A 12,050-nucleotide genomic window follows, 5' to 3' on the forward strand; every position below is an offset into this window, starting at 1 on the left:
GGAGGCAGAGGCTGCAGTGAGCCGAGATCACTGCACTCCAGCCTGGGCAACACGGCAAGACTCCATCTCAACAACAAAAAAAAAAAGCAAAAGCTACTTTGAGAGGTAGTGGGCTCCCCATCACATGTAAACAAGTTGGCCTGGATGACTACTTGGCATTAAGGCCCTGGAGCATAAATCAACAATCAACATGTATTAATATTTCTTGCTACACAATTGTATTGTCATTCCCTTTAATGTAATGGTGGCGCCAGTAGGCTGTAGCGCTTTGGGTCATTTTTTGGCAAAACAGAAAGTTAGCTGTCCTACATTGGCCTTCCAAAAAGCTTTCATGAAATCGTACAGGCTTGTGATATCCAAAATCTTAACCCCCACTTCAAAAGGCCCCCCTTCCTGGATATAAGGTTCAAAAGCCCTTACACAGACACCTGCACGGCCGTTAGTTTCGTACCCAATTTAGACCATCTCTTGTGCAAGATTTCCCGAATCTAAAACATGGCTCAGAAGCGAACCAAGGCAGGCTGATGCAAACACAGCACTGAAGAGGCATTTTGACTGCAAGTGCCACCAGGGCTGGGCTGGGGAAGGGGACTAGTGAACTGTCGCTTAAGTTCCAGCAGACAAGGGAAGATACTGCAGAGTAGAACTTGGACTCTGTGACCTCTGTGGCCCAGGACAGTATTTGGGAGGGAGCCAGGAAGTGGCCTAGTCCCTCGGACCACCACTGACATTCAACTCCCACCTTCATCACCCCTCCAGGGCCTCAGCCCCCAGGAAACTTTTCCTGGAATCTAGTCTAGCAGAGGTATCTTAGGCTCAGTATTTAACGCCAAGCGAAGGGTTGGCAAGAACCAGATGAACCCAGGTTCTTGGGGCTAAATTTCCCCATCCATCCATCCATCCCTAATCTGGTCTCCTTCCCATCACCCTAGATGTAATTCCTCGTCCTCAATTCTACAGGCTTTGAATTATCACCCACAGGGCTCCTGTAGGTTGTCTCCCATTACAAATTCAAGACACAAGGAGGGATGTCTGGGTAGCTGCAGGTCTTTCCAGCACTCTTGAAGACCAGGGTTGTTCTAGATGTCTCTGTTTTGTGGCCCATGTCTCCCCTCCTCCAAGCACTGGGCTGGGAAGATGCCAACTCAACTGAATTTTGATGAATGCTCCTCCCCACTCCCTCCAAGCAGCAGAAGAAAAAGGAGCTGGAGGACAACATGAAATCAAGTGTACATTTTAAAAATCGTTTAATGGAACATAAACTCCTTTAGAAAAACATTCAGCTAGGTGATAACACCCATAGAAAAAAACACCAATTTTGTGTTTATCTTTTTTAATTTGGCATTTGTTATTTGCATTTATATTAAAGCAAAGTGCATCTTTTCTTTATTTTTCTTGTTTATACACATTGCACAATACATAAATAATGATGCTTATAAAACGTCTTTATATTTACAAGTAATAATATATTTATATATAACATAAAATACACTTTTTTCTTTAATAAATCTCAGGGTTTTTTTCAGGAGTCCTTTCTCAAAGCACTACAATGCTAAATTTCCAATGAGAATGCTTCTCTTGTTCATTTAAACCTTTGTAGTTAGAAAAATAGCTTATGTTAAAGTCTAAACATGCTCATTGAGCTAAGAACAGTGTCAAAGTATCATACGAGTGTATGAGTTGTAGAAGAAACGAAAGAAGAGTTAGGTGTCAGCCTAGGATGGTACCTTGGGTTAAGACGGACCAAATCCTTCTTGGAGGGAAGGGGACTGCTAAGCATGTCCCTCCCAGGGATGTCCCCGCTTGCTGGCCCAATAGCAGAGCTCAACACACAGGCTGGGAGCAGGGAGTGCTGAGCTGGTTTTCTAAGTCCGGGAAAAACCTGATGTCACCAGGGCAGGCAGGGGAGAGGCTGAGGGGAGAGGGCACTGGGGGAGCAATACTGTGAGGGGGCTGCCCCGGCAGCCCTTAGGAAGCCCATTTCAGGGAGATCCAGGAGCAGATGGCCAAAAAAGAAAGACCTACAATGGCAGGGACTGACGGGAGGGGAATAAGACAAGGATGAAAACAATTGGTTCTGGTTCAGCCACTAGCAGGCTCGCTGCTCAGAAGCCTGTGGACAGGCCCGTGTCCTTGATGAGGAAGAGGAGGGGCAGGGGCTTTCCTAGGCTGGGGACAGAGCCGTGCTCCTGGCAGCTGCTGGGACCCTTGCCGCCAGCTTGCCCAGGTACTGCCTCTGCCCCACTGAGCATGTCCAAGGAGCACGAGAGACACGGCTTGGGACTGCAAACCTCTCTGCTGGGGACATTCATAAGAGACACAAAACAAAGCACGTCGTCTCCCCATTTGCCGCTCCTGCACACGCGTGCACACACTCGTAGCCTCACACTCACACACACATACACACACACTCCTGACAAGTGAAATGATGACCGTCCCCCTTCATACGCTGCGTTTGGTGGTGTTGGATTTCTGCTTCCCCTCTTCCTATCAAGGTGTCCTGCCGATCATACCCACCCCCTCTTCCAAAAAACCCCCAACAATTCTTTTCATAAGCTATTTCTCAAAGAGCGAAACAAAACAGAACACAAACGAAGACGAGAAGAAGAAAATCAACCAACCAACCAACAAACAAACAAAAAACGACCAAAGAGTTTGCATGAAAAGCAAGCACTCAGGAGGAAAATATTAGCAGCAAAGTAGTTTGAAGTGTGGCCTGCTCAGCTCACGCTCTGTCCCCTCCACACGCGGCTACCGGCTGTTGAAGATGACCTCTAGCCAGCACGGGCAGCTGCTGATGAACTGGCGGGTGTAGCACTGGCCCCAGCCCTTCACAAAGCTGATCTGCACGGTAAAGCCCGTCCACGGCTGCTGCATAAACTCGTGGTCATTGGGCCGCTGCAGGCTGTACGCCTTCTCGTAGTCGAAAGCCTTGATGGAGAAACCGGGGAACACCTTGTGTACCAACAGCGTCCTGGAGTCCGGGTTGTCCAGTGTGGCGGACTTGATGAAGATGGGGTAACTGCTGCGGTTGTACACCCACACGCCATCCACCTCCCGTGTCAGCTGGATGCCGCAGCCGATTTTGCTCCGCACCTTCTGCACCAGCTGACTCTTGTTGTCCGAATTGAGCTGTCCGAGGCAAAAGCCATTCCCCTGAGGTAGATCATAGAAGATATCCAGAGAGGGCTCCTGGACACAGTAGAGCCTCCCCACTCTCGTCTTCTCCTCCCAGTATGCCACCACGCACCAGTGTGACCGATCCCCAGGCTCCAGAAGAAGTTGGGAATCTAGAAAACACAATGGCAGAGAGGGTTGGTGGGGACAGGCATTGGTGACTACTAGAATGAAGACACCCCCCACCCCGGTCACCAGCTCATCTCTCAGGACAAGACAGAAAGAAGGAGGCGGTGAGGATAGTCCTTGACTTGCCCAGGCTCTTACAGTCCTTTGACCAGGACCCTGCCTTTCTTTAAGCATAGGAGGCGCTGGGGGCTGCTTCACTCCAGGCCCCTGCCCGTCAGGAGTCCAGTACACCAGCACCTGTGTCCACCTGGCCAACAAAGCCTCTTCTCTGCAGAGCACAGATGCAAAGGCACCCTTAGTAACTTGGGTGGTCCAGTTTTAGGGCCGCAAAAAGCCTCAGCAACATACTGGAGTTACAGATCTTTCAACTGGATGGAACCTTGAAGGCCAGCTCCTCCAGCCCCTTGTCATCCTGATGAGAAAACCAGGACCCAGACAGCCTGCTGCTGGAGTACCAAGGGATGACATAGCCAGAGCTAGAATCCAGGTGTCGAGACTCTGGGGCCACCTATGCGACGGTCTCTGGGTGCCTGTCCCTAGCTCTCAAATCTGTACCGTGGTCATGAGGGACCTCTTTATCTGGTAAAAATAAAAATACGAGTGGCTTGGGACAAAAACATCTATATTCCTAATAGAAAAACAAGTCTCAGTGTGTCAGCAGCAGCCCTGTACACAAAGGGTGAATTCATGTCAAAATGCCAAATCACAACGTGCAGACCGGTATTAACCCGGGCTACCTTAACAAAGCTTCCTCCAGCCCAGACAGAAGATTATGTGTCTCAAATAGATGTGTTCCCCTTCTCCCCTTCTCTGCCGGCACCCCCATCGCCACGGGTGCCCCTTCTCTCCCCTCCTTCCACAGAAGCATCCAGAGCCTGCAGGGCGCCCTGCTCCGCCCTCATCCCTCCCCTGCAGGCCCCGCCCTGCTTCCCTACACAGGGCTCTTCCCACAGGCAGCCTGGGGGCCGGGGTGATTCTGGTAAGGTAATTTTCCTCAACAGGCGCTTGGAGGACTTTAAAAGGGGGGTCACACGGACGGAAAGGGAGCCCCGGCGGCGGGCATTCTGACTCCTCCTTAAGCAGGAGCCAGCGGGCAGGCCTCAGACTTGGGACCATAAATCTCCCCAGCCCAGCCAGACTGCAGGAACGCTGTGGTTTGTGGCAGCAGGGTGGAGACCGGAAGTCTTGTATTTGTTAACAAAAATGGGGACAGCAGAGGGGGGAAAGCAGAGGGGAAGGGCCCCACGTCGGTCAAGCCCTTGCCCTCGCTCCCTGCAGCCCCAGCTCCTCCCTCTCGGAAGCCTGGGGGGCGCAAAGCTGGGGTTGAGTGTGAGATGTGTTTTGGTGTGGCCTTTGTGTTCTGGAGTAACTGGGTTCAGAGTCAACGATGATGCGTTGCACCCTGCGGGGGGTCGATGGCAGAGGATGGGGCTGCATCCTGCTGCCCCAGCAGGCTGTGTAACTGGGGCAGCCCAGGACACCAACTCGCTCCAATTTTTCAGGCGTGTTAGGACCTGGGAACCCACTGGCTCCACTCAGTTGTTTTTTTCTTTTTTAAAATAGCAGCCCACGTTGGATGGAGGTGTCCATCAGTAAGGCCTTACAAATGTGCACACTGCGGCCTGCTGAGGCAGCCACACACACACACACACCCTGAGCAGCGGTTCCCTACAGACAACCCCAGCTGGCCTTCCCAAATGCCTGCCCCAACAGCTCCACAAAAAGGGGACACTGAGGTCTCATTCCTTTCCCTCAACCCCCACCCCACTGAAAATCAACACCAGAAAACTGGCCGGTCACCGCCCCCCACGTACCTAGGAAGTCCAGTGCGTGTGCAAGACTGTGTCCATGATGTCAGTGTGTACGAGTGTGTGTTATGTATGCTTCTGTGTGCACATACGTACTGGAATATATGGAAAACAAGACAGGAACAGGGAGAAGGTGACTCATCAGACATTTTCTTGTTTCTGCAAAGTATCCATCAACTGCTAATAAACTTGTGAGTGCTGGCAGTCTTTGAACTTTCTTGCTGAGGGAGCTCAGCTCTGAAGGCTACACCAAAGACCCGAACGCCCATGGAGGGAAGGACACATTGGCATCACGTGTGAAGCAGGGGAGAAAGCCCTCTTCTGGGAGGCACAGGACACCCACCCTTTTGGTGGGGAGGAGGGTGTTTTGAAACACAAGAAGCTTTAGCTCATTTTCCCAATTCAGGACAACAAACCTGGCCTGGAAAGGAAGACTCTGGGAGTCGCTGGGAAGGAGGTGGGAGGGAGCTAGGATGGGAGACCTCAGCAGAGCCTCACAATGCTTTGTTTCATGCAGCCGAGACCCATGAAACCGGGCACCAGCCAACAGGAGGAGGAGGGGGAGGAGGAAGGCAGTGAGTGGAGTATGGACCTGAGATCGAGGTGCCCCCATGCCAGGCCTGTTAACCACCTAGACAAGGGGTGGGAGCCTTGTCTGCCAAGGGCGGGGGCCTCTGGGGGCAGAGGAAGCTGGGCGGGGACTGGAGCCTGAGACCTGTGGCCAGAGGGGGAAGTGTCAGGTGGGTTTCTGGTTCATCTGTGCAGCCCACCAGCAATTTGCTGCCAGACACCCCCTGGAAAAAGCCTTTTTCTGCTGAGGTTAATGGCCCAGCCCAGAAAAACTGCAGTGCGTGGCTGTCAGCAGTGCGTGGAGGTCGTGAATGCTGCTGTGTTTGAACAAGGCCCCTGAAGTCCATTCGGTGCCCTAACCCACCGCAGGGACTCCTGCTTGCTCCTCCCTCGCTGTCCCCTCCAGCTCCCCCACCAGCAGCCTCTGCCCTCCCGTTAGGACAGCTCCAGTCTCCTCCTGCCCAGCCTATTTCTAAGCACACACAAAAAAACGAGCTTTCCAGCAAAACCATTTGACAACAGCAAAGGCCCTTCGAACACACACCCTTGTGTGAACATCACACCTTCTAGGGACCCCGCACGACATCTCCCATTGCCAGTACAGAGATTCCCCTCTTTGCCCTGAATTCCCCGCCATTTGGGCTCGTTTCTGGGAAATGCTCAGCTTCATCTTCACAGAAACACAGTTCCCTGAATCAGGCCCACAGCCCGCACAGTCTCCCCACAAAGGTCTATGTGGACGCTTTGCTCCCAGGGACTTCCCGGGCCACGTGTCGAGGGGCTGGGAAGTTCAATCAGTACAAGGACTAAGGAAGAGCCTTGGCCTCTCTCCCTGATATTTAACCTCCAAAGGCAAAACTCACAGTCCTTTGTTAATTTCCCTCAGCTTTATAACCTTTTCCGGTATTTTCCACAAACTTCTCCCCCTCCCCAGAAAACTGTACAGGGGCTTGTTTTAAAACAGTATGTGCTCATTTTAAAGCATCCAAAAGAAAAGCTGTGTTGTAAAAAGCTCACTAATCAGATGCCTGCTCACAATTTTTTCTTTTTATTACAGTGTAGGGAATTTTTGGAGCAACAACAGAAAAATGCTGAATCTGTCTAAAATTCCTTTAAGGTGTTCCCCCACCTCCACCTTCCCCATTTCCCTTAAAGCATAAAATCCTCCCTTTAAAGGGAAGGGGGAGGTGGGCATTGAGAAGGGAGAGGACTTCAGCCTCTGTTTGCGCTCCAATTGGGGAAGACCACTTAGCAAGGAGCTCCCTGACTCTCACAAAGAGTTATTTAATTACCCGGCTCATGAATGAACAGACCAGACCCTTCCAGGAGACCAGAGGCTCATGAATGAACCTCACACCCCAGGTCTCAATGGCACAGGGTGACCGGGCCTCAAGGCCACATTTTAGGTTAAGCAAGGAACTTTCCCCTTCTTAATCTTTTTTGAGACAGACCCTTGTGTCGCCCAGGCTAGAGTGCAGTGGTGCAATCTCGGCTCAATGCCAGCTCCACCTCCCAGGTTCATGCCATTCTCTTGCCTCAGCCTCCTGAGTAGCTGGGACTACAGGCACCCGCCACCACGCCCAGCTAATTTTTTGTATTTTTAGTAGAGATGAGGTTTCACCATGTTAGCCAGGATGGTCTCAATCTCCTGACCTCGTGATCCACCCGCCTTGGCCTCCCAAAGTGCTGGGATTACAGGTGTGAGCCACCGCACCCAGCCCCCTTCTTAAATTTTTAACTTGAAGGCGTCAGGAGAAGAAAAATGGGGGGAGGGAGGAAAGGCCTTGTTCAGTGCCTCAACAATACCATTTCTGGTCTCCACCTGAAGGCAGAGGGCAGAGAGGCAGAGCAGCTCCAAGAACAGCCATGGGGTTTCTGAGAACACGGGCAGGCATGGAAGAGAGGCTATACTGGGCCTGACTGGGCCCAGACACACAAAGGAGGTGCTTGTGGGGAGGGGGTTCCCAAGATTCCATTTAGGAACAAGGACAAGCTTGGGGAAAAAAGCCAGAAGAGACATGAACTCCATCAGCTGACACTCCACGGTTAAATGTGTCCAATTGCCAGGGTACCGGGAGCTGGGGTCAAAGGTGGGTGAGGAGGGGTCTCCACCAGCTCTCATCTCTGTCAGGCACTTGGATAATGAAGTAATATTCCTCTGCCAAAGTTCTACAGGGCCACAGGCTTAGGAGCCCCCTCCTCTATGGTCCAACAGAACAGAAGGCTGAGGACGGAGAAGTTGGGGAGGAAGAGCGTCGGGGCAGGCGTGGCCGCCTCCTGCAGGCCTCCCTGTGCCAATCAGGGGCAAACGAAGGGCAGAAATGTGGACATAGCTTGCACCTGGCAACCTGGGAGCGCAAACATCACCACGCCTCACCAACGCCAGGTCCAGGGTCCTTCCGTCCTCAGGACCCAGGCGCCGCCAACGGTTGCCTCATCCTGTCTCTCCCTCCATATCAGACATCTCAAAGGTTAACAGCACCCATTCCCTGCTCCCAACCCTGTCAGGAAATTGTTCTGATATCAACAAGCCCTCTTCAGGGACAAGCCTGAGATAAAAAGGGACTCCAGTGCCAATCTATCCCATCTATTCTCACCCCAAATCATCATAATTCACAAGGACCCTTGCTGGTCTCTTGTTTTCAATAGGCAAATCCCCCCCACAACAACCCCACCAAATAGAGACCCGTAAAACTTGCTGAGACATCTGGGCTCACTTTAAGACCCGGGCCGTCTCTAATCCACCATGCTCACAGCCTCATCCAGAAGAGGAAATAGGACCCCAGAGCTCCCTCAGACTCCTCAGGAAACACAGACAATGCTGGGGTTTAGAGCGAGTTCCTCATGGAGGAAACAAACCAAAATGTTTCAGGTAAACTCTGAGTTACTCAGAAAATGCTGAGGCCCAACCCATCTCCACCACCCCACGCTCCTTCCCCAAACAGATCAGAGGATGAATCCTGGCTGGTGGAAGGTTGACCTGAGAACAATGGTTTTTTTTTTTTTTCATGTTTTGCAACATCTCTAGTGAAGTGAGATGGCTGGACTTGGGGGTGGGCAGGGGCAGCCACAGGGTCTCCTTCAAAGGCCAGGCAGCTCTCTGGTTCCCGGGCCCAGTAGGCTTCGTTTCCACCCCTCAGGGATTTCTAGCCATGGCAGAACCCCTGCCCCTGTGCCAACCCCAGAGGTCAGCTGACCAGCTACAGAGTCAGACACACCAACCTCGCATGCAGCCTTGGGGTAACTTCAGCTCATCCCTAAAACAGGGCTCTCCCAAGGCCAGCCTCATGAGATTGCTGTACCAATTTGATGCAAAAGTGATTGAGGCCAGTTGAGGAGAGTGCTGCACACACGTTGGTCTCATCTCTGAGGCTCCTGGGTTCTCCAGCTGCTCAGAAAATGCCCACCAGTCTTCCCAATTGTCTCCATTGCCCCACACCCCGTGGGAGGACAGTTCTGGGCCAATGCCTGTACTTAATAAGCATTTACTTTGCATAGGCTGTGTTCTCTAAGTGGCTCATGACAACAACCCTCTGAGGCTGCATACTATCACCAGTCTCTTAAAAAAGGGAGTAGTGGGGGTGAAGCACAAGTCACTGGCTTGTGCAGAGCTATAATTCAAGCCCAGAATATTGCCTGGTCTGAGCTGTGGACACAGGCCTCTAAAGCCACCAAGGCCCACTCTTCCTCTCCAAAGTGTCCTTCAGAACACACTTTGGAAATGCTGCACCAGCTTTTAGAGCTGAGCATGGGGTGCAACTCCCCTGCAGCAAGAAGTAGAGGGTGAAATGGCTTTTTTGCCAGCAAGCTGCTCTGTGACCTTGGCCAAGTGGCTTGCTGTCTCAGGGTCTCAGTTTGACCTGTCCATAAATAATGTCAAGGGGACAAGGGAAGATGGCCCCATGGGCCCCCTTCTGGCCTTCACGGTCTCTGGCTGCCCTCCGATTCTCAGTATGAAACAACACTGGTTCCATTTATTTTTACAACCTTCCAGAGAGTAAGAAAACCACTTTGAGGAGCAGGGTACACTTTTGCATTTAATTTGCAACAATAAAACAAAATCAAATCAAAAGGGAAAGGAGGTTTGGGTCAGGCGTTGCTGTGTCCATCTCTAAACCAACTTTTTTTTTTTAATTTCAAATAGTCAGAAATGAGTTTTTACTCTGTCTTACTATTCATCACCCTCAAGAGACAGTGAGCCCCCAGGAGAGGATCTCTTTTATCACTGTCATCCTTCCACTGTCTGCCCAGGCTTGGTTCCCTGACGTTTCTCCTCCCATCACCGCCCTCAATGCCACCTCTCCTCAGTCTACATATTTGGCAGATCCTGCTGGTCTAGAACACTAATTAGTGACTGTGTCCTTACAAATTATGTTAAGTGATCAATTCCTGGAACTAAAATATACTCCCTGGCTCCCCAAACTGGTCCCACACCACCTCCCAAAACCCCCAAACATCTGAGTCTGAAGCCCCCAACCTGGGGATAAATGCTCCTAAGAGCGTTTATCTTGCCATGGAGAATGTAATTGAGAGTGGCACAGGGCAGGGGAGGAAAGCCACACAAATCAAAAGCTCTTGTCTGTCTCGCCAGCCAGGCTGACGCGGCTTCCTGTGCCCCAGCATTCAGCCATGCAAATTATAGCGTGTACCCAGCTGCCTGCAGCCACTGCTGTCTGAGGAGGCCCGCTCTGCCCAGGCTCCTCTGAGAGAGGCCTCAGAGGAAGGGTGGGGACTCCCGACCCAGCCAACTCCATTCATAATATTGACAGTAAAGGGCCTCTCTGGCTGCTGTTTAGCGTGCATGCAGCCGAATCATTTCTCAAGTTCGAATTTCCAGATACTTCCCCTCCATGGTGCACCAACCAGGTTCCCACTGTTACTCCCCAGGTAACTCAGAGCAGCTCTCTTCAGAAAGGGGGTTCACATATTAGCAGGCACAGAAGCCCTCAGCCCTGCATGGCATTGTCTGATCAGCTGCCTTCCCTCTGGGCATGACCCTTACACCCCCAGGAAGGCACACGGGCTGGGACAAGCATGGAACAGAAAGTCTGTCATGTCCAAGAGAGACATCCAAGTCCAGTCTCTTACCTCACCCACCTACCCACCTGCCACCCTGAGAGTGTCAGCAGATTCCCCAAATTCCCTATCTGGATTCCCAACTGGGCAGCTGACACTGAATGCGGATCCTCTCTCTCTCTCTCTCTCTCTCTCACACACACACACACACACACACACACACGCACACGTTAAAGTATCATGAAAATCTTAATACAAACCACTGCATCATAAGCCAATTTTCTAAAAGGACAAAACCCCTAGAAGGACAAGACAGGGAAAAACCTGGTTTTGCAGGTGTGGGGGCTCTGTGTGTGCAAGAAACCAAGCTACTTTTGCCGTGGGCCTCGTTTTAATAAAGTCCCAGGGTACCAGGACCCCTAGTCCTTGGAAGGTATCACAGGACCCAAAGGCAGACCCTGCCCTCTCCCACCGCATCCCCCACAGGTCCAACTCCACTCCAGTTTCTAGAGGGTAGGAAAACTGTCTGAAGACGTGGAAAAATACAGTGAGAAACAAAAGTCCTTTTCATTCCTCCCCTCCCCTGGCTCCCCTTGGTTCCATAACAATTATGAAAACTGTTGGATGGGATGGCATTTTGAACATTTACTGCATTCCAGCCAATAAATTCCAATGCAGGATCCGATGGAAAAGATCCCTCCTCTCTGGCAAGCTCCCTCCCCGGCCCCCCTCCCTGTGCACTCCCAGCCCTCATTCCATCTCTCACTTTACAACCCAATACCAGGGCCTGGCCAGGCCAGGGCCGCACTGTACTTAGAGGGAAAAACAACAGTACGACAGCCTGGAGACAGCGTGCAGACTGGAAAAGTTAATCATTACTTCTGTCTGCCTCCGTAATCTAATCTCTCCCGCTTGGACACACTCACTGTTCAGCCATCCCAGCCCTTTCACCCCTAAAGCACCCAGGACCTCCCAGACCCGAGCCCCCACTCCCTCTGGCGGGCCCTCCCACTCCTAACCTCCAGTTAGGAGGTCAAGGGAATAAAAGAAGAATGAAAGGGTCCCCCACCCAGAAGCTGCTGTCACAAGGCCCTGGAGTCCAACATACATGGCCAGACGCTCTGTGCTGGGTGCCCCACCTTTCAGAGCCTCCAGGTCTCCCATAAACATGGGCTCCCATAAATGTGAGCTCCAAATCTGGCTGGTGACTGCAGCAGCCCAGCACTGCCCCTCCCCCACCGTGCAGGGACAGCCTGCCCCCTCCCCCCTTTCTCACTCCCTCTGCCCCAAGATTCACCCTCAAGCCCACCCGCAGTCGGTAGGGCTTCCCCACCCCATGTATCAGTGTGT

General features: G+C 51.9%; 1 protein-coding gene across 3 annotated transcripts in view; it reads right to left on the minus strand.

Moving 5' to 3' along the window:
* Positions 1–1,223: 1,223 nt before the first annotated feature.
* The window catches only part of SMAD7 (SMAD family member 7), a 30,807-nt gene continuing 19,980 nt past the window's right edge, over positions 1,224–12,050 (minus strand). For all 3 annotated transcript variants that reach the window (XM_011964144.1, XM_011964143.1, XM_011964146.1), the window contains exon 4: positions 1,224–3,290. In XM_011964144.1, coding sequence (XP_011819534.1) covers positions 2,752–3,290 — 539 coding nt within the window. In that variant the 3' untranslated portion in view covers positions 1,224–2,751. The remainder of the gene's footprint in view (positions 3,291–12,050) is intronic.

The sequence above is a fragment of the Colobus angolensis genome, unplaced genomic scaffold (assembly GCF_000951035.1).
Source record: "Colobus angolensis palliatus isolate OR3802 unplaced genomic scaffold, Cang.pa_1.0 Scaffold645, whole genome shotgun sequence".
Taxonomy (NCBI): domain Eukaryota; kingdom Metazoa; phylum Chordata; class Mammalia; order Primates; family Cercopithecidae; genus Colobus; species Colobus angolensis.